This window comes from Amphiprion ocellaris, chromosome 11 (genome assembly GCF_022539595.1).
Source record: "Amphiprion ocellaris isolate individual 3 ecotype Okinawa chromosome 11, ASM2253959v1, whole genome shotgun sequence".
NCBI lineage: Eukaryota > Metazoa > Chordata > Actinopteri > Pomacentridae > Amphiprion > Amphiprion ocellaris.
Window position 1 is genome coordinate 18,668,115 of NC_072776.1, and position 23,434 is coordinate 18,691,548.

General features: G+C 40.1%; 1 protein-coding gene across 7 annotated transcripts in view; it reads right to left on the minus strand.

Annotated features, from left to right (window-relative positions):
* Positions 1-1,746: 1,746 nt before the first annotated feature.
* hdac4 (histone deacetylase 4) overlaps positions 1,747-23,434 on the minus strand; it is a 136,265-nt gene continuing 114,577 nt past the window's right edge. For 6 of the 7 annotated variants that reach the window (XM_035958405.2, XM_055015577.1, XM_023292752.3 and 3 more), the window contains 5 exons: positions 18,342-18,460; positions 17,526-17,659; positions 7,567-7,651; positions 6,669-6,810; positions 1,747-5,888 (listed from right to left, as the gene is read on the minus strand). In XM_035958405.2, the coding sequence (XP_035814298.2) occupies positions 5,849-5,888; positions 6,669-6,810; positions 7,567-7,651; positions 17,526-17,659; positions 18,342-18,460 (520 nt within the window). In that variant the 3' untranslated portion in view covers positions 1,747-5,848. Of the gene's footprint in view, positions 5,889-6,668; positions 6,811-7,566; positions 7,652-17,525; positions 17,660-17,697; positions 18,175-18,341; positions 18,461-23,434 lie in introns of those variants that run through there. The other variant, XM_055015580.1, reaches the window with a different exon arrangement.

Consider the following 23,434-nt stretch of genomic DNA (forward strand, 5'->3'; position numbering starts at 1 on the left):
AAACTGTGTCAGAAATTGAAGTTAACTGTGCATATCTGACGACCGTGATGATTGTGTAGTGGAGTAATAAAAGGAAAAACAGAAAAGCAACCATTGATTGAATTACATACAAGGGGGAAGTTATAGTTGGGTTGCAGTGCATTAAACTTTCATTACTCAGATGAAAGCACATCTCAGAATTCAGAGGAAAATGCAAAAACCGGACTGACATGTTCATGTTCATCCTTCCAGTAGAGTTCCACAGACTTGGAGTCAATGCCAAGAAGCACGGAAACAGTTCTGGCGGCCCGTTGTGTCCCAACACCTTACTAAGACACTTTCTGTAGGTTGTCCTTTAATTTGTCACCCATCAGTATGTTTATGTTGCATATAATTTATAAGCGTCAACACAACAGATGCACTTAGTGATCTCTATCAGCTTAGTGTCAGTGTGGTTCTCTGATGTACTGACTTCAGTACGTTTACAACCACAGCCCACTGCATCAGGCAGTGGGCTCTAAATGGTGCTTGTTAGTGCCACATCTGATCATAAGTCCGGCAATGTTACAGGACTGCGATGGTAAATCAGTGCAGTTCTCTTTGAAACAGGATAGTCAAGGATGAAGTAACATACAAAACCAAATGTTCAATGGATGAAGTTAAATCTTTGATCTGTCATGGTTTTATATTACAGTGAAGCTTTTTTTAAATCGTATATAAGGACATATGCTCATTCTCAACATCTGCCTTCATGCCTGACATCGGGAGACACTTCCCACCAGTGAATATGTCTTTTCTTTGTAATGAAAACAAATAACCAACATCATGGACATAAAAAACAGACATTGCAGTTTTTCCAAAACAATACTTTATATTGTAGATGTCAAAGACAACATGTTAGAGCAAAGGTTCCCGAGAAAAATGTACTATTTCTGTAACAATGGTGGAACAAGTCAAAAACATAACTGATAAAAAAAAAGAAGAAGCATTTTATACATATGTAAACCTAGAACTGTTTGTTGTTGAACCACAGTGGTCATAGAGATAACTGGCATATTTACTGGAATGGACGACTGTAACAATGACCAGGCAACTGGATGGAGCCCTTTGATAAGTCCAGATGTGACAAAGAAAAAAAGTGTCTTCCCAAAAATCCACCAAAGTCACATCCTGCCTGATTAAAAAAAAAAGTCCATTCTGTTGTTGCAGTTTACAAAGCATCCCACTAAAACAATTTGTTTTCTACATAAATACAATTAAATCTAGTGTCTGTGCTAGATACCTTTTTTTTTCCTTTTTTCTTTTGTAAAATGTTCAACTTAAGTCTTCCAGGTTTGATGATTCCATATGCTACAGGTAAGAGCACAACATGGAACGCAACCAAACTCCTCCCCACTAGAAACAAAAAGCATCAAAAGAGATAAGACAGTTTGGATACAGTGAAAGTACTAATGTCCTTCAGTGCTCAATCCCTTGTGCTGGTATGTGGCAGGGGACGGACAGACAGACAGACAGACAGACAGACAGACAGACAGACAGACAGACAGACAGACAGACAGACAGACAGACAGACAGACAGACAGACAGACAGGTAGGCAGTGCATGCAGACATACAGATCATGCAGAGAGAAAAGAGGAATGGAGTGGAGTCAGACCAGGCCACCAAAATAACCAGACAACTCTTCAACTTTTGAGGGTTAAAATAAAAAAAAAAAAGAAAACAAAGATCTGCCTCCTAATAAATGGAAATTATGACAAAATGGAATGTTTCTGTTTTTTTTCTTTCTTTTTGGTTACTGGACATTGTTTTAAGACTAACAGTGTAGACAGATGGCCAGACAGTGCTAGTTTTGGCTGCGTTTGAGAAACCAAAGCATTAAACAGTAGAAATGACTGGCAATGCTGTGCAAAGGTTCTGGGAATGTTCTGGGCTGGGTTACTGAAAAGCATCTCTTCAAGTGTATTAAAATGAGATGTCAGCCTGTCCCTGTTGAGTTGATATTCCGGACAGCCTCATTATATGTGTTTTCATATCCCAACCACCCTGCATGCATGTATCACACAACACATTGGTCTGAAATTACAATACATGAGAAAGTGACGTGTCTGTGTAGGTGTCTCAAAAGGGAATGCACAAAAAATGCAAAATATAAAATAAAATTAAGGAGTTGATGCCCTATAAAGCCCTTCTGAAAATACTCTTTTGGGCAAGTCCTACATTATGGTACACAATTTATTAAAAACTTGGACTGATGTGTCTACATTTTTCCTTGTTCCTGTAAATTTCTGAGGTGGAAGAGGATGTAAATTGAGGACATGTGAAATTAAAAGTGTGTTTGCAGTGAGAGCCGTCATCTCTCTGCCAGTAGATGTCAGATACATTCAGTCAAAGTGATTCAATTTTCTCCTTACAAGTCTGACTGAAAATTCAGCATAGGACAATGTAATCATGTCTTTTCTGTTTTTTTTTTGTTTTTTTTTTAAAGACATTCTGTTTTTTAAAAATTGGTCCTTGTACAGTAAAAGCAAGGAATGGAGTTTTTGTGTCTGCCAAGAAAGAGAAGACATGTGGGCTGCTGCATGGATCAAACGCCTGCAATCTTTTTGGATACAGGAAAAGTGTTGCTTAACAACAGGCAACTCCTGAAAGCCCAAAGGCATCACTTGCATACCACATCGATGAATTAGATGCAAACTCGACAAATGGTGATTTAAATTAAAACCAAGGGTATTTGGCCTGTTAAGAAAATAAGTGATGGTAAGGTAACATCATTTGAAATTCCCATCATAGTGATTTAACATAGGGGAAAGGCACATCAGACTCAAATATTTCCCATTTTTCTTGTTCTTTCAAAGATGTTAGAGGATGAACTTGGAAGCTTTTATGGAAAAAGAACAAACACTGGTCATTTTTGAGAAGTGCGGTATCCAGATTTTAAAGTGTAGTTGCACATTTCTTCAAATACTTAAAAGATGCCAGGCAAGATTTGTGTTTTTTCTACAATCACGTCGACACACATAACATCAAAAAAGTATGGAATAGTACAAATATGTGCATGAATATGTGAGGCTGAGCAGACGGCAACTGCACACCTACTGTAACAGTGTTGTGGTACTAACGGGATAAATAAAATGAAAAACTAGTCATCACTGTTGAAAGACAAAAAGACAGCCAGTAAAATGCTGCTGAACGTGTAATCAGCTGTAACCAGAACAGCAAATGGTGCCAACATGAACACCCTAAAAGGGCCGACTGTTTGCAAGACCCATTAAAAGTATTGTTTTCCAATACCAACTTCAAAAACAAGATCATAATATTTCATTATGTATAGATATATATAATATACTCATTTCTTTTTATATATAAATCTACTATGAACAGACAGTAAATACACAATTGTCCATCATTATACAAAGTAGAAACATTAGCATCCCCACACTCCCACAAAAACCCTGAACCCAGAAAACGTATACATGTAATGTCTGCAAAAAACAGAGTCTGAACCTTCACCTGTTGTGAAGTTTGTCAGTTTTACAATGTAACAGAGAAACAGAGAAGAGAGAGTGGGTGACATGTACAAGACGACAAGAAAACACATTTAAAAAAGTACAAAAATAAGTCACTAGAGTCCACTGAAAGGGCAACAAAACCAGAAAAAAAGACGAATGGGAAAAGGGAAAAAAATCAACAAAAGTAGTCATTGATAGCTGTGTGTGTGTGTGTGTGTGTGTGTGTGTGTGTGTGTGTGTGTGTGTGTGTGTGTGTGTGTGTGTGTGTGTGTGTGTGTGTGTGTGTGTGTGTGTGTGTGTGTGTGTGTGGCAGGAATACTCAGGAGATCAGTGTCCTATGTACAGTAAACAACAGTAAACACCACAGCACTCTGTTTCCTGTTCATGAAAAAAAATACATTAAACGTATGATCAGCCTGTAGATGGAATAAAGGTGGCAGAAGGTAGTTGCCCAGAGGGCCAAACACAAGTTGGAAGGATGGTTACACACAGGAAGCTTGCACTGGCTCACCAGACATGTTGGCAAAATGAAAAACAGTTTGTGATGATTTTACCAGTCAGAATCATACAAAAAACTAATCTGGAGGCTGGTGTGTGTTGCACAGTGTGATTTTTTAGACTGAGCTCTGACTGGCAGCTTTATTGTGGATTTAGTTCCAAAATATTCAAATCATTGAGCTAAAAATATAATAATAACTCCTGCTTTCTTAAATGTTTTAAAACCTTGATTGAAAAGGATGCAGATGGTGTACAGCATTCAGGTTTAATAAACTGTTCCTGTAACCCTACAGGGGACATTCAGAATCCAGAGGACAGACTGAGCTACATGTGCTATTTAAAGATGCAAATACATGAATTTGACCGGTTGAGGAGTCAAAAGAAAATGAAGTCTTCAAATGATACTATTATACTACTGAATATTTATAAAGAGCAGCTTGTGCTTCACTGTATATGAACAGACAGACGTACACACACCTGGCTCACAGCACCTGACATTTGGAGAGCAGATGTGCTTAACAAGGGCCTAAAGATGTTAAACCAGCTGTGGGAGCCTCTGGAAAATCCCAGGTGGTATGGTCCTTGTTACCAGGGAGACACATTTGTCTTAAAGAGAGGGCTGCTTCAACAAATTGGCCCATGTGAGATTAATTCCTTTCCATCCGTCAATATTCTGCAAAAATTCTAATGTAGGAATTGTCACTGCTAAGTCTGTGTTCTGTGTGTGGGACTGCAAGTGGTTTGACTCTACAGAGACGATAGTCATGCTTTGGCTTCATTGTTGTCTAACTACTACATACAGTAAAACAGGATTCTACTACTCAGAAGTCCTGTTGTTTTAGTAAAGTGCATGCTACTTAACTCTTCCACTGATAAAGAAGAATCGATGCCTACGTGATACACGATTATACAATAATACAAATCCCGCCTCTACCTTCCTTTTAAACAGAGCCACCTCCAACTTGTGGCTGGGAACTACCTTCCAAGCTGAGATTGAAAATGAGCGGAAAATGCAAAGATGAAGGGAGAGACAGTAGGCTGGTAGCAGGGAATTATAGGTAAACATGCCAAGAAGGTCCTCCAGTCTATGTGCCAACAACATGCAGGCAGTGGATGACTTGCCAGGATAAAATGTTTAAGGGGTTGGGGAGAAGAGGCCTCGTTCCCAAACCTGTTTTTAAGGCAAAGCTCTTTCAGTGGAGTTCAAAAGAAAATCCACCAGGTTGGAAAAAAAGGCACAAATGCACAGTCTTTTACTGTCAGTAATTTTGGAGTCCTGGAAATCTGCTGACCTCTCTCTCCTGTAACCTTTAACAACCTCGGAAAATTGCAGGAAATTTTGTTCCTCTCATTTAGATATCTTGAAAGAGCAGGAATCCATCCTTAGTGCAGACACAATCACAATAGCTCTGGTGGTCTTGATGAAAGTGAGAAGATGGCGATAAAGCACAGAAAGAACAGAATAATATGAAAAGTAGACGACTGTACATCCTCGGTGTACGGTTCTGACTGGCAATCAAAAAGTACATCTGTCTAGTGTTTAAAAGCACTGGCACTCGAGGCTGTCTTTGTGGGATGGGTGAGTAAATCCTCTTATTTTCAAGGTCTTGAAGTGCAATGCAACGCAGCACATTTATGCTGATCACTTGGTGCACTGCTGATCAGTGAATGCATCGCTCATCTTCAGTGGTCCGTTTCCTCAGAGTGCCATTTTTGTCAGCTCTCCTTGTCCTCCCACGAGATGCCAGCTTGATCCGGCAGGGGTCAGACATAGGAGAGGAGTTTAAACTAGAACCGACTAGATGAGGAAACAGTCAAAGATCAAGACTGGTCTGAGTGGTCAAAGATTAGGGATGTTTCCTTACATGGGAGCTTCCTCTTCCATTGGTTCCTCTTCAGCTCTAGAAACAGGAACAAACTAGAAATAATATTTGCTTAAGGTACCATGGTTGCATACTTTTTAGGAATGCACATGCTATTAGAAATTAGTTTTATTGCTGTTTAAGATGGACACTTTAACCGTCTGAACTCCAAGCAGTTCCTGGGCATTTTATGCTGTAATAAAGTAAAAAAAAAAAAATCTACACCTCTATGTTAAAATAGGAGAGAAATCATAATGTCGTTTGTAAATTATAATGGGCTCAAGTCATAATTCTAAAAACCGTACAGAGGAAAAGGCAAAATTTAAATTTCTTCTATCATTTATTTTACAATGATTCAAAAAACCTTGAATTAAAATATAGAACACTACATGTCCCCTGGCTTTTGAAGAACACTCAGAAAGTTAAATCCAATGATTCTTTCTGTTTTTACACGTTCCGGCTCTGATATATTGTGTAATTTTGGTGGTCCATTATCACGTTTTTCATTTCAGAGGAGTTTAAGTGTATAAAAGTACATAAAATTATTGGAAAAAATATGATTATTTGCATGCTAACAGAATGATAAGTACGTAAAGTAATAGCCCTCTCCAGAAGTGCTGGTGGAGGTGACGAAGCTATTTACCTCCACTGTTTCCAGTTTTTCTTCTAAACTAACCTATTTGGCTGCTGGTAACAGCCTAAAATTTTACAAACTCTCAGCAAGAGAGCAAATATGTGTATTTCTAAAATGCTGAACTACTCCTTTAAATGTATGTTAAAGTTCTTCAGTCTCTAAGAAAACCTACATACTCCACATACCTGTTTCCAATGTGCTTGTTGGCGACAGACAATGAGGCCATGGCGGAGACAGTTTCAGCTTCCTCAGTGTCCCGTTGGAGGGCTTCGCTCAGTGAACAACCGAGTGTGGAAGCAGAGCGTTGCAACGAGCGCCAGTATTTACCTACAAAAGAAAAAGGTACGGTAGATGTCTAACTGGAACACGGATATGCAGAGTGAGTGTGTATAGACAACCCCGTGTCACAAAAATTACATTCTTTTACAGCTAAACTGCATTCTCATAAACATTAAAAAAAAAAATGCATTTTCTCCCTGGAAGGTAAGACTAAGACACAGTGACATAATAGGACAAGTTTCCAGCTTGAAAGACTCACAAAAGTTCACAGCCCAAGTGAGACAATTATTCTTTGAATTTAATTTCGTTTCCACTTGCTGTTTGGTTAGCTTTAGGCACCAAAACTACCCGACTAGGCTTAAAAAAATATAGCAGTTGGGGTAAAACACAACTCTTTTATAACACTTTTGAAGCTTCTCCTCCATTTTCTGGGTTACCACGCAGGCTAGGTTTTTTACATTTATTATATGACTGGTTGGCTAAAAAGCAGTGACAGTTGGAAAGCGATACAATATGTTGATTAGAAACCTATTTGTGTCACAAACAAATACCCTCGACACATCACTGAGACTGTAGCTTTGGATGTGTATGTACACAGTTTGTTTTTAGAGACAGAGTTGGTGCAGAGATGATATATTTGGGGCTTAACAGGTTTTCCATAGGGACCTCCAAGTTGCAGCATCTACCATCTGCTTATCTTACTCTTAAGTAGGCCACTAAGACCAAAGCAGTATGTACAATGTCTAATAAAAACAAATGTATATGTAGACACTTGGTGTGTATAGGTGTAAATAATCTACTTACTGTGAATTTCAATTACTTTCTCCATAGAGTGTACAGCATTGGCGTTGGGTCTCTGTTGCAGCACCTCGTCAGGAATGGGGTCCAACTGGAACAAACAGAAAATAATATTCAGAAAATATTTCCTGCTTAACTTAACTTCTAAAAAAAAAAAAGGTTCTTCACTTTTGTACAGAATCAGCAACATACCTATCAACTAGCCACATCTTTGAGATCATTTAAGACATTTGTGCTGAAATGTAGCCACTCTAACTTGGCACCGATGGAATTGGCACTGAACCTATGCCCACTGGGAACATCCGCTAAGTGCATTAAATGTCTCACGGCATTTTCTAGATATATTGGGTATGGCTTGATACCTTTTAAAATTTTTTTTTTTACAAATGTGACTGACAGGTGTTCAGAAATTTTTCTCCAAAACCCCATTTGAACTAATGTTGTTCCCTCCTGGTTTAAAGGATCAGTTTTGAATGTGGACCACAGCCCACTGTTGAGTCAATCCAAGAGGTGCGGAACAAGTTTGAGCTGCTGACACAATAGAAAATAGGCCTGCAGATGCACACCTCCTCCCACTCACCAAGTGCTGTGCTACTCTTTGACACAAACTACAATGTGTGCTTTGTACTGTCCCACTCTAAGGACACATACTAGTGTACTCAGACACATACACATGGAAGCAGCCTGCTCACATAAACACATACATACATGCATATCCATGCACGCACTTACACAAGCTCACACACACTTCTGGGAGCACTGGTAAACCTACGAAACTGTCCAAGCCACAATTCAGAGGAAACAGGGCTATTCCCCAAAGTGCCTTCCCAACCCGGAATGATTCAATTTCCCCTTTGGCCGACTGCACATACGACACTTTCTCATCCCATTTTGTCAAACAGGCTCATTCAGCTCTGCATTCCACCACAGACAACCTGCATCCCTTCTCTGCGCTGTCACAACCCCAACGGAATAAAGGACCAACTGAGAAACATGTAAAGAGAGACACGCAGAGAAAGAAAAAAGGCTTGAGATTTGGGAGGAGAATGCCAGAGAGAAGAGGAAAAAGTCCTCGTCGGTTGGTCTCGCTTGGCCAGGGCTAGAAGTTTTCTTTTAATTAAAACAAATAGTATGTGGGAGGGGTCCACGGGGGCCGAGGGAAAAGGCAGTCTAGGGAGAGGGATACTTTAATCCTGCTGTGGCACGACAGGCTACATCATGCACTCCAGAATGGACAGAGGTACATGCAAACAGACACACATATACAGTTAGTGCACCAACATGTACTTTGGGTTATTTGCCATTTGACTGACGCTCTCATCCAGAGCAACTTACAAAATTTGAAATAGTAGAAAAGGCTTAAACCCCTTAACACTAACTGTCCTGAATACAGGCCAAGTGAAAATTCTGTCGCTGTATTTTTAATGGCAATGGACCTAAATATACATCGTTTGAAAGCTCAAAGCATCACAATTCAAAGGGTGTAAATTATTTTAAGACACCAAAAGCACAGCTTCAAAAGCAGCAGCAATAGTTCTTACTTTATAATGAGAAGGAGCATCGTATATTTTGTCATCCATATTGGCACAAAGCTTATTTAACCACTTGAATCCATTTAATCAGCCAAAACCAACCTTAATTTGTCCACACGTTAGAAGTAAAATCAAGGCTAATCAGAAACCCTAAACTGCTGTTCTACTTACAAAAAGGACTGGTTGGCTTCAAAATAGAGCAACAGAAAATTTCATGTAATTTAATTCTCAAAAACAATGGTTCTCAGAGGATACCTGTCTGGTAGTGATTAATTGGTTTCTATTAGCTTAAGTATCCAGTGTGATATCACATGACAAAGCACTAGCCTATATTTTTATACAGGATGGTCCATGACTTTTTCAATAAACAACTGATGCACACATGTGAACTGTTCTGCTCAACTCAAGATTAGAACTGGAGGGACTTTTAAGTGCTCAGACAAACAACAGTGCTGGATCACAAAATGAAATTCATAAAGACCATCAGTGACCACAATGAGACCACTGTGGCTGTTCTTAAAGACCCTTTTTGGGCAAAAGTTAAGTTTTTTTTTTTTTTTATATGTAGAGCTGCAATGATTAGCTGATTAATCAAATAGTTGCCAACTATTCAATAAATTAACAATTGCTTTGATAATCACTGACTCACTTTGAGCAATTTGTAAAAGAAAAGTGAAGTCAAAACACTTTGATTCCAGCTTCTCAAATTTTATTTTCCTGTTTTTCTTTCCTCTTCCATGACAGTAAAAAGAATAGTTTTGGATGTAGACAAAAAAAATGTTTCTCATCATGAGCTCTGGGAAACTCTGATTGACATTTTTTTTTTCTGACATTTTATTGATCAAAAGAATAATCAATTAATCAAAAACAAAATTACTAGATTAAACAGCAATAACAATATTTTGTTAACTGCAGCCTGATTAATAACTAGCACATTTGATATATGTTAGAAAACAATTAACAAATAAAACAGGCAATCAATACAATGGTTGTACAGTTCCACTTTGAAAGTATGGTGTAGTTACTGCTGTCCCAAAAACAAGATTAAGACTTCCAGGGTTTCATGCATTACAAACCTAAGGAACCTATTTGTGAACTTGCAGGATGGGAATTTTCACATTTGACTTCTTCAGAATCAGTTTCTGGTTCTAATATTAAAACCTGTATTACTCCAATTTTATAACATGGCATCGAGTAGCTTGGTGTAGTTTTAAAATGTTGGTAAAAAATCTTAGATGAGCTAACAGTTTGAGCAGCAGCAATCTGGGAGGCGTGAGTGAGGAAAGAGGACTTCTTAGATGTATGCTTTCTAGAGAAACAACGACAAAATAAAAAAAAAAAAAACAACTTCTAAATTCAGGACTTTGATACACAGAGATGTGTTTTTAGGGGTTTAATCTAAGACCAGAGATGGACGGTAATCGACCCATCAAAGTGCTATACTCAGCTACTTCTGGTAGCTGCCTGGAGTTGACAGCTATGGAGCTCATTTACTGGAAAACTTAACGTTTCAGTCCTTTAATGACTCAGACTGACAGAGTGACGTATGTGAAAACTCATGTCAGCCAGCCCTCCTTCATGACTCTCCTCTACGGTAGGGTTGGACTTGGGTCGGATGCTGCCTGGCTTTGGTCAGCTGGTGTGGCTATCAGGAATGGAAATAACTTCCTGTGATACTGTGCGTTTATATATAATTTAACTGACTGGCTAAAAAAAGTGAGGGGGATAGAACAGGAAGCACACTGAACGGACCCATGCCATATCCAACTCTGCTGTCTGGGGAGGGGTACTTATGCATCACTCCCATCTCAAACTTTCCACATCTGGGGGCTCAAATCATCAATCTTTTAGTCAAAACTTGCTTCTCAACCCTTCAGCTTATAGGCAACATGTACTCACCATAACCCAGTCAGAGCCCAGCCCTACCTAGGCCATGCAAATCCAGCTTGCCTCAGCTCCCTGTCAAAGTGAGGTCAGGGGTTCTCTGGGGTTTCGTGGGGTTCACCTCAGAGCGGAGTTGGACAGGGGAAGCCTGTCAGCCTGATTGACAGCTGGGCCTCACGCTTATAAACTTTAATGGCTCTTGTCAGGGTACTCCAGGGGCCCCCACCCGGCAGGTATGGTGAGCACACGTGCACGCACACACACAGACATGCAAGTGCACTATATACAAGCATACATTTGTCTACCACATCATCCATGGTGACATTTCTGTTTATTTGAGTTCCTGGCATTGCCTGTATTTCTGCATCTTGGTACCAACCAATGTGTTCCAGTCTCAGAGTGAGAGGGGGAGAGAGATGTCCTTTAAGGATGGTTTGACTGATTTTTGAATAAGTCTGCTTCTCTGTGTGACACAGCCGTCCGACGCACGACTTTCTGGCCAACAAAACTGAGACACCATGGAAAGCCACGAGCTGAGAGGCAGGAATGTGCCCCGGTATAAACATTCCTGAGGGAGGCTGAAACCATAACAGTGGAAAGAGGAGGAATTCCACTTGTTCAGCAAAAGAAAAGAGCACAAGGCATCCATTGTTTACTGTTTTGTCCATGTGCATGTGTTGGCAGTCACTAAAACCGGTTGATTATGTTATGCTAACTGAACAAGGTAATGATGTGTATTGTGCAACGCAGGTGACCTTTTCGGAAAAGGGTGTAGGTTTGCCTTGTAGTTGTGGGGTGGAAGGGGAACAGTCAGGCCCAAAGGGGGACAGGTGAAGTCGAGCGTCTTACTGTAACTGGAGTGTAAACACACAGAATAACCTCTCTGACAGCTGGTAACAATTAGCATATTAGCCAGTTGTTTATCAAATAATTGCTAACAACCGTGATTCAAACTGGGCCAACATCTGTTTGCGAGCAATCATCAATTAGTCCCAAGTTCAGAGTTGACTAGTGTAGTCGCCAATGCATCATTCATGAGCTATTTAACTAGAGAGACTTCACGACTACGCATTACAGTGGTGGGGGTGAATAAAAGAGCTTGTAAAGTCCATTCAGCAATTTTCTTCCCTCTCTTTCCCAGCTAATTTGAGCTGCTTTCAAAAGAAACCTAATGCTCATTATAGCGAAGCTGTTCCTAACCTGCCAATAAAAGTGCAGCTATATATCTCACACGAGTAAACAGTAAAATACTGAAAGTACAAGCTGCACAGGAGGGGAAGGTGATATAAGGAACACCTTTGGGATGTTTTGGGGTCTAATATGGTAGCTGCCAAAATCAGCTTTTTTATACTGCACCAAAAACACCAGTCACATAATATACACTGGTTTAAAATTCTATAACAATTATAATGTCCTTTAATGAATATGAGATACACAATGTAGACTTTGTAGTCTTATGTCTCTGGTAAATTGGCACTATGGCAACTCATCTGTCAGCCCAAACTAGTAAACCATAGAGAAAGGCTGACTGGCATAGATAGTATTATTCAACACAAATTTTATGACTTAAATTACGTGGGTGCTAAAGTTAGATCAGAGATTTCTATTACGGTGATGTACTGGGTTCAGGACACTTCCAGACAATACAAACCCTCAGGCAATTTGAAGCAGCATAAACAAATCACAGCTGACCGGCTGATCCAGCTGTGGTCTTCTGCCTGAAACCACTTAGCCAACACAGACACATGCACAAACTAAAATATATTCTTTTGGAAAAAAACAACAACAACAAAAAAAAAAAACTAATTCAGTATACACATTCGAAGAAGTCAAAAATTATTCTGACTGTTGGCCTCTTGGTGCCCAGACAGCATTGTTGTTCAGCCTGGTTAGTGAGGCTAGACTGCCCCTTAGGCTTGAAATTCCTGCCCTTAACAGATCTTAAGATTTGCTATTTGAGGCCATTACCAAACCCTGACAGTGAGCGAAAAACAAAACAAGAAAACAGGCTTTTATTCTTTCCTTCTGGCTCAGTCCCCCCGCTGACGTTTTCCAGCAACATTCCATGTCCATTACAGAGACCTTCGCTGAGATTATGATAAAAACACTCTTTTCCTGCCGTTTTGATCTGATCAGGGACATTTTAGCCTCCTTTTTTCTCTTTGCTATCAGCTATCAAAGCTCCAAACAACTGCATGATCTGCCTTTGTTCAAACAGCTGACATCACTTGTTGCCAAAGAGCCAGCTGGTGGAAGTCATGAGAATCAGAGGTCCATACTTAGTAAGTCAAAAACATCCACATTTGTGTTTTTCACCACTTTATCAAAGCCATCCTGCTAATCCATTCATACCCATAAGGCCTTCTAAACAACTTTTTTTTTCTGTCAGACAGCTGTCATAATATATTTAATTGTTTTTTGTTCAGGATTTTGAAAAAATGAAAGACAAAGCCAAGTAGATATGACGTGTATACTGGACTGCTTCCACTGTAAAAGATACAGCACTTTTCCAGAAGTTGGGACATCGAGGTGAACTTATGGCTGAATGGTGAACACCACATGACTAAAATGCTCTTAGAATTCATTGTAAGTCATTCCTCCATTCTCTCTCTCCACATTTTCTATCCCTACTGTGTACTATCAAATAAAACGGAACAAAATGGCTGTTATTTAATATTAGGCATGTCTAAAATTCATCAATCCAATATTATGCATTTTGGAAATCAATGAAAATTCTCACTTGCTCAACTCACTTTTTGTACAAAACTGTACATACAAATCACATATATTTTCAAAAACTTGCATATGATTGATGTTCACTCTGTATCTTTTCTGACAGCACTCTGTACAGCTGCTTCATAACAATAATTTCCTCCCTCCCAACATCAAATGATTGCTCCACTTCCTTTTATTATCTGATCCCTAGACCCAGGCTGACCCTGCTGGAAGAGGTGTGAGGGTAATCATTTTCAGATGTGTATCAGTGACAGGGGCCCGGGTGAGAGGGTGAGAGCGATGCCCTGCAGGGCAGAGGCAATTGACGCCCCCTGCCTCCTGCCTATTTTCGAATTTTCAGCTCCCTATGGCACCCATCCAGGGACCTCCTCCAAAACCCCTGCCGAGGCCGGTGCTCTGCAGGCTGCTGAAACCTAAGAAGCAAAGCCCCTGGTCCAATTCATTATTTTTGCTGCAGGGCGGTGTGTTGCAAGTAACGAGAGCGTCCTTCACACTGCGCACAAACCTCCGTGACAGCAAAAGGCATCCGCCCTTCTGAAGTGTCCTTGCATTCTTGAGGCCTTACCAGATGTAATGGCAGTGTTACGTACTGTAGCTTTGAGTCACTGGTGGGCACAGTGCAGGTAAACAGAGCACAGTTATTGGATTAAACCTCTAAGTTTGTCTGCTTCCCATGAGCTATTAGCTTTCTTTGACCAGTTTGGCACACAGCGGTGCGTTCCTCTGACGAAGACACACTCAAGGGATAGCAACATTACCAGCATGGTCCAAACTGCTTTAACTAATCCTCAGTCGGTGTCACTTCAAAGTCCCAGCAAGGTTTATGTGTCTGCAGTGGTCAGTGTCCTAATGTTCCAGAAGACAGTGAACTGGTTAAGTGCAGTGACTGAGATTAATTAATGTGATCATATGCTATTATTCTGTTTGTTTTGCTCAAAGCTCTAAGATCCACATGGAACGAGGCCATGAGTTTTTTTTTTTTTTTTTACAACTCCATGAACTCATTTATAGCTCTAGAGATCTGCAGGGCTGGAACAAGATGCCTCAGGGTACACAGATACTACCTTCAGCATGGGCACGGGTTTTGTTTTGAAGTTTATACTGACCCATAAGCATTTTTGCGCTACTTCTGTTTGTGTATATCGTCTACTTTATGAGTACTGATGTAAAGCCACATTAAACTGTCTCAAGACATTTGCCACAAACTAAGTTTTATTTTTCTCATTACACCAATAAATTGTTTTACCATATGATGACTATATATAGCCACTAGTTTAACTTTATGTATTGTAACGTGCTGTTTATATCTAATAAGAACTATAGAACTCCACACTTTAGTACTATTTTGAATGTCTCACTGTGCAGAAGATAATGGCTTTAGCAGGTACACAAGTCATTCCAATGACAACCAACACTCCGAGGGTGTGCTTGTGGTTAGGCCTGCAGCAACACTCGAGAGTGGTCACTTTCTGAAAATAAATGAATTTAATGAAATGTCAGTCTGGATATTCCTTGTTGATGTACGGTGCTTACTTACTTAGAACTCATGGTGTTAATGCTCTTAGCTTGTATGGCAAGATGAATATGGGCAAGGATTTTGCAGAACAGTAGAAAAAAGTAAAAATAAATAGGAGAACACTACCTGTTTCAACCCATGTTCCTTGTTTGTCTAGAGGGGTTAATTTGCAAATACTTCTATGAAATGAAAGGTGAGTGTATGGACGCGAGAGTCTGCATGATGTAGCTACTCATGTTCAGTGTACATTGCCAAAAATGTATGAGGCTGTGGAAGGAGAAATTTGCGACATACTTTTGTAATTAAAGGAATATAAAAACACCCATATGATCATCCACAATTCAGAAGTCCTTAAGCAATAAATGGGATATGAGATATCTGGGATACATAAGCTTCAAAAGCACTCTGGTCTCTCCATTAGCTGGAGGAAAAGAGTGGGAGGCTTAGAGGAGTCGCTATTCTGTTGTACGCCATGAATCACAGAGTGCCGATGTTTGCTGAGTTCCATTGCCCAACCTACACACTCCCACAATTAACCTTCTGCCTGGAAACCCTCTCCCTCTGACGTATTCTTGTGTGTTTTTGTCTGTGTGCTGCGCATGTGTGTGTGTGTGTGTGTGTGCGTGTGTGTGTGTGTGTGTGCGGGTTTGACTTCCTGCCTTAGTGGTGGGGAGAAGAACAGAACATGGAGAGAAGAGTTGACTCAGACAAAAAGGAACGCTGCTGCTGTAATGTACCAACTTGTCCTGCACTAACATTCTTAACTTAAACTATCTATGTAACAGGACCATCAAATCATCATCCTACCCAGTTATTGTGTCTGCTGACGCTTGCTGATGTTTATTCATGACACAGGGTGTTTTGGCCAAGCAGCAACTGGTGCAGCTGAAAAATTAAGACTACATGCAAGTGTGAAAACCTGCAGTGCCCTGAAAGTCCTCCTGAGGTTAGTTCCTAAAGGGAGTAAATGTACAGCTACACAACATGAATATTACACATTAGTGTTATCCATAATTAAGGGAAAAGCTGCCTTGAGTGACAGATGAGGGGGTCATTAGTCATCAGATTTGCAGATTTTTGAATCAGTTATGAGTTAATCACAAATGTCATTGGATTTCCACGACGACAAATAAAAGCCTCTATCTATTAGGCACAGGCAGACACAGCCAAGATGGCAATGGCTGAAGCCAACACATCAAGAGTACATTCCAATTCCCATACTACCATGTTGTATATGTCAGAAAAAGATTGAGCATGTTTCACTACATGTTATGTCAAATGCAGTATGTAAAAACATACTAGGATGTCCTACTTTATCTTGTTTAATTTTGCAGTAAACAAGCCAGTATGTTTTTCTGGCTATTCTGAAGGGCAGAAGTAGCATGTACTGAAAGGTCAAAAAAAAAATATGCACAGTATGCTTCAAAACTGCTCCTGAGAAAACCTATATGTGACATCATGGAGTGTTCATCGATCTTTATATACAGTCAATGGTTCTGGCACTATTAATGTTAAGGGTACACAAAATGTTCAAATAGCCTGAGATGTCAATATTTAAAGAGAGAGGAAGTGTTTTACTGTATTGAAAGGGTTAGAAGGGAATTTACTAATTGCTCTGTTGTGGTTTAGTGGCTTTCAAACTTTCAAACGAAATAACGCCTCTGCAAAAGCAGCAACGGATAAAAATGTGGATTATTCTGAAAAGTCCATGCCTGTAACACAAATAAAGCAGATGCTCTTCAGCTACCTTTAGTCCTCAAATCATAAAAACATAACAACTATATTCGTGCTGGTTTGAACAGATGCCTATATCAACATACTTCACATACAAGTGGCTGGTGTTAATATGGACTTTATACAATGAAAAATAAAACTGATTCATATAGATGTAGCATTAATATGCCAGTTTATGCAGTTATTTCCAACCAGATCATTTTCTCTTGCATTTGTAGAGAAGCTCCCATCATGCATTGCTGTTATTCTTTTCCCGTTAGCGTCCACACAAAGAACAGATGTAGCTATGACTCCACAATTCCACATACCTCACATAATCAGTGGTCGCAAACAAAAATGAGTTATGCACCAACTGTCTATCCTGTGTAGGTTCGCCTTTTCCTAGTATTTCCCTGCATTCATTTACCTGTAATGTGCAGTATATTGACAAGGTGGAACCATTACATGTCTGCCACAGGTAAGCCTCCCATTTCAATCTTTAATATTTTATCTAAGAATAGTTTGACAGTTATTTATGAGGATATTTCGACATCCCTCCTCCCCCTATTCAACTCACATCTTACCTCATTCCCAAGCAGAGCAGAGATGCAGGCTTCGGAGGCATCACATATGGCTGTGAGGTCGTGACCCCCCTCCAAGGCAAGCACCAGCCGACCGCCTGCCAGACCCATCAGCTGCCTGGTCAGGTAGCTAAAGCCTGGACACACAGGAAATGACAGCAAAGAGAAGGCAGAGACAGAGAGGGAGGAAAGGGGGGAGGGAGAAGGAGCAAGAGAAAAAGAATGAAATTGGGGAGAACTGGTGTTCAGCCTCTGACTTCCTTTTTGGATATTGATCAAAGAAAAAAGACAGAAAAGGGGGTTGGCGCATGGATGAAGGAAGGGGTGACTGCATCAGAGAGAGGAAAAGAGAACGAGAGTGCACTGTGGATTTACTGGGGGACCAAAAACAAGCCCTAATATGAGCCAGGTTTAATTTTAATAAATGCGGCTTTGCGTTTAGTCTTGGTCACGGCCTTTGATGTTTTTCCTCTCAGGAGGAGGGGAGTTATATGCATTCAGCCATACTTTATTCTCCTCTGAATTCTACCCCATCTCCTCTTCCTGCAGTGCTCTCTAAACCACCCATATCACTCCCTTTGACAACCAAGACCTGGATAGATCTGCAGGATGGTTTTGGAAAAGCTCTTTGCTGGCACGCCAAGGTCTCTATCTGAATACACAAGACAGAGGCACAAAATGCACAAAAGGAGTGTGTGTGTGTGTTATATTGCACAATACAGAACATGAAAAATGTTTGTGAGATGTGGAGGGAATGCATAAAATGTGCATGCACAAAAAAACTGACAAATAATATTATTAGCTGTGATCAGTACTTACATTTGGCTGTCAGTTTGTATCCTCCCAATGGTGGCGCATGTCCATCCACTGCATCAAAGCCAGAAGATACCAGAACCATGTCTGGGGCAAACTCGTTGGCGATAGGCATGACCACCGTTCTACAGTACAACAGCACAAAAGCAGTAAAGTCAACTAAGTAATGCATTCAGGGTGAAAACTGCAAATACATTCAAGAAATTTAATAAAGCTAGGTGGCTTGTCTGAAATCAGGATTTTTGCTTTTCATTTTTAGTATAGTGGCTTCATATGAGGTTCTGTATGAAAATAACTCCATGCATGCTTGCATCCATTTGGTTTTGGCTCGCTGCCCTCCGCAAGAAAGCCAAAAATCAGAGAGGGTTTGAAGATCGCTGCTCAAAAACATTAACAGCATGAAAACCTCAGTGATAAGTGAGGTTAAATGTTGTCCCACTGGCTGGGGGAGCAGGCTCCCTACTAATTTTATTACCCTGTTAAATCACATTTCTCCACAAGGCCTATCAAAAAGTTTCATTAGTAATTAGTTTCATTAGTTGCAATCAGATATTCTTGAAGTGTCACATCTATTTAACAGTTTGGCTGAGTGACAGGATGACTGGGCTGCCAATACAAGCAAGAGCGCATTTCTCAAAAATACATTAAAAACAGTACATAGACTGAGATAAGAAACTGCTGCTTAAGCCACTGCATGTTCAAAACCACCAAGTCTGATAAGCCAAGTTTTCAAGATTTAATTATACTAATGTTGGACACTATCCCATGTGAACATAAACTGTTTGTTTTTTCCCACTGCCGCATTTTGAATACATGCAACTATGTCAAAGGATGCAGAACTCACTGCTAAACATACAGGGACATTCAAGAAGTACCACAACTGAAGCACTGAGGGCACTGAAGGCAACAGTACATGTGAAACCTAAGAAATTCAAGAGGTTTTTCAAACAAGTACTCCATTATGACAAAGCTACATAAAAAATAAATGACATAGCAAAGTCAGGAGAAAAATGACTTACTTGGTGTAGACAAGTTAATTGCACAGTGAACTCAGTCACCCCTGATGGCTAAAAGAGGACAAGTGGAATTTAAGAGGACTGCTATTAAAATAAGTATATTGACAGATGCCTTCAGTGTATTTATTGTCTGTGATTTTGTGTGATATGTTTATGATGATATATGTCATTTTTGCAGCATTTTAGATTTTTTCTATGGCTTGTCTCTCCCTTTCATGGTTTTTAAAGCAAACATCCACCTAATGAGTTTGTATGTACAGTATGTGTGTGGCAGGGAAAAATACCACGTTTACCTTTGAAGTGGAAAGTTTGGAAATTTGGAGGCAGCAATTCACTGCAGGATCCTTAAGTAAAAAGGGGAAACGGAAGGACAGATATAATTGCATGTGTGTATGTGTGTTAAGTATGGAGGATAATTCCAACACTGGATGGGTGTGGTGAATGAGGGCTGTTTGTGTACAACCTTCATCTGACACACAACTGGTGAGGAGGGAGCGCTTGTACGCAATGTGTCATACACAAAAATCGAATCAACAGTGGGCATGCGGTGGTTGGAAAATCCAGTCTGGTTTATTTGGTGATCCTGTTGTTGCATGTATGTATGCGTGTATAATTCTAAGACAGTGTTGCAAAGCAAGATTAGATTAAATAAAATAAGATTAGAATGGTTAGAATCAGCTTCATCTGATGATTGTGCCAGCTGGATAAAACCTTTTTATACCCTCTAACCACCCAAAGCTGCCTAATCACGTGTTATGTACAGTTCCACAGGGAAAATGAACCAAATCTAAGCCTAAAATTGTGATATACTGTTTACAATGAACAGATTCAATGAAAAATTGAAAAGTTTGCATTCCTAAATGCAATCAAGAAGTAATTAGTGACTCAGCTGTGATCAGCCAATTGGAAAAAAATTCAGGGATTTTTCACCTGAACTGTGCTGACCTGTAGGTGGGTTTACAAAGAGCAGATAGGACACAAGTATGGAAACAAATTATAAAAAACATTTAAGCAGGTAAACATCTACAGAATGTGGAGTCACTACATTTTTTCAGTACTGGTAACATCTGTGGGTACTGGAAAATGTAGTGCATGTCGATTTCAGGTATTTTTCCATTGTTGTAAATAATTAAAGGAATTTAATTTTATTTATTTTTTTTTTTTTTAGAATTTATGGTATTATGATTTTGTTACACTGCACAGAAGAAGTTTCTGAGTTTTCTGTACTTCTAGTAATGGCTGTGCTGTACCCCATAAAAGTGCAGGATTTTACATCGCAATGAAAAATTAGCCCACATTGACTAAAAATGTGACAGGAGCAAAGAAACGCCTGGAAACTACTCGAGGTTCAGAGGGTTATTAAAAAACTATTACAAATTAGGCAATATGCACACTACATGAAGAAAAATGACTAATCACAGAACTCAAATGAGTATCTGTAAGAGGTTCTTTAAATTAGTAACCAATCAATGAACCAGCCTGTAATACTAGGAGCGGCACACTAGAAGCTTCATTGACTTTGTAGAAAACTACCATGTGTCACAGCATCCTGGTTAGCATAATTTAGGATGTCTCACTTAGTTCATAAATAGTTAGACTTCCCAGATGGCAAAACAAGTGTCTCTCTCTGATTCACTGTGGGACCTCTGGCTCTGCACAAGAATCTTTTTGGGGTCTGGGATATTTGGGCAAGTAGTGTTTTGGTGAGGTCTGCGAGTGATGGAGCACCACAGGGTTCCACTGTAGGTCCCCTGTACTTTGCTGACCTCAGGAACACGGTGCTGGTTTGCCGGCTGTGGGCGAGCAGCGTGCCCTGAACTCCGTAGGCCACAGGTTTTTCCATCTCTTGCTCACCACCAAATTATAACCCTAAGCTGTGCACACCCCACCCCCCACCACAACACAACACTCATACGTACACACAGCTGTCTGAGGGAGAGGCAGGAGGTAGCTTTAGGAGGTTTTTGGGAGTCCCAGACAGCAAGGAGTGCGTGCGTCACTGTGCACTAGCGTGCATCTGGCAATATTTCAGAAGCAAACGTCATGCAGAGAAGATGAAGGAGTTTCAGTGAAAAAGATAGAGATGTAGATGAAGAGGGTGAAAGGACAAAACTGTCTAGAAAGAGAACATTTACATAACTGTGGAAGTAACAACATGAATGAGGATTAGGTGAAAAACAAGTGTAAATGTCATTGTTCTGATATTTTCTACAGTTAAAGGCAAGACGGCTCTTAACACAAATGTATGACTATAACTATGTATGCATTTCTGTGAAATTAAAAACCACTGTGCTGATGGAATTTGCTTTATTTGTTACACCCTCCTCTACTTTGCCTATTCGTAAGCGCACATCCACGCACAGCCTTGGCCCATTAACATCTGCACCATAAAAGACCCCACACTAAAGGGAGTCAGCCACAGACGCTTATGTGGGCTGACACACGACACACAGAAAAACCTTGACCGCCAAGGATACTTCAACCACCGAGGGCTCCTCCACCCCCTCCTCCAACCTTGAACATAGACAGAAACAGTTGTGGTCATGATGCTGAAAGCTGCTGGTGTCATCAGTTCCAGCCCTCACCCCCAGGAGTAATATCCTGACATTTAAAGAAATGAAAAAGCCACAGTAATCAATTAGCAGGCTGGCACAGAAGGAAGCAAGTGGTTTCAAGGAAGACTAATTGTGCGTGAATCAGAGGCTATGTATGCAGAGATGAAAAAGACTTTTTTTGTTAATTAAGGGAGGGGAGAGTTTACGACTGAGCTGTAAGCTATGGGACATCCTGAGCAAACAGGTTGCAATCTAAACCACTGCTGGCTCTCTCCCAGTCCGATTTTTACTGTGAAAGGAATTACTTGTCGGTTAAGCAGAGTACACTTTTGTTTAGTATTGTTTGGTTTACCTAGCAACAGGTGCACATGTGTCAGCTGAGCAGTGGTGAGCCTGTGTTCGTATGCGTAGAGTGTGACAGAATGTTGCATAGTCATTAAACTTCACCAATTATTTTTTTAAAGAATTTTTTAAAGCATTTGTATCCCTTTATTTCAACGTCGCAGAGCAGAGAGAGAGGGAATGTGGGGAAAGAGAGTAGGGCAGTGACATGCTGCAAATGGTTCTCAGCTGGGCATTGACTATCAAGTCATCCCAATTTGACAGTTTTTGCTCATAATGCTGCTGGACTGGTAAAAGATGATTTTAAAAAAAGAATGCTCCAGAAAACCTTTAACCAAGTGTAAAATCTGTGTCAGCAAGTACACTAAGGTCCACAACAGTCCATGCACACCTCTCTATGCACATCCGCATCCAGTCCAAAATTTGTATCCACTTGAACAGTCAGCACCATGACTATAGCACGAGGGCAGTAGTGCACATGCTCAGTAGCGGAGTGCATATCCAGAATACATAGATATGACCTATTGTGCATGTAAGGAATGGAGTCCTTCCAGCGGATTCCAAGCAGACTAGAAAGTACTAACAATAACAGGGAGTCTGTGGTGTCTGCTGCTGTCCAGGTGCACAACCACAAAGTAGTATAATAAAGGTGTTAATGGCTGCATCCCTGCCCCCCCACACACACATATCATCCTCCTTAAAGAAAGGTTGTAAAGAACCCCTCTGGTGAAAATCAAGTTTTTTTTACTGTGTTAGCATCTCCACATGATGTTTTTATATGCTGAAAGACATGGCATGAGTAAAATACATGGTTAACACCATAGAACAACATGCATGGTTGAATTACTCCAACATTACATGACACTGTGTAGTGCAGAACAGCTTCCAGTCACCTCTGACTGTATTTGAACAGTCAGAGGTGAGCTGGTGTGCTCAAGCTGCAGTAGATGAGTGAAGAAAGAGGTCATGGCTTATTAGATCTGCACATTCTAAATAAAGCAATGGTGTAGAGTTAAATCTAAGCTGTTTTAAGGCTGGAGGTAATTATTTTCAAATATTTTAAATATGTAACATGGATGTACTTAGATGAGTCTTAATCAATGACTAGAGACATACATTCACTGCATCCTATAGACTTCATAGGTTACCAAGCCAAACCTCATAAAGCGCCTTCATTCATTTGCTC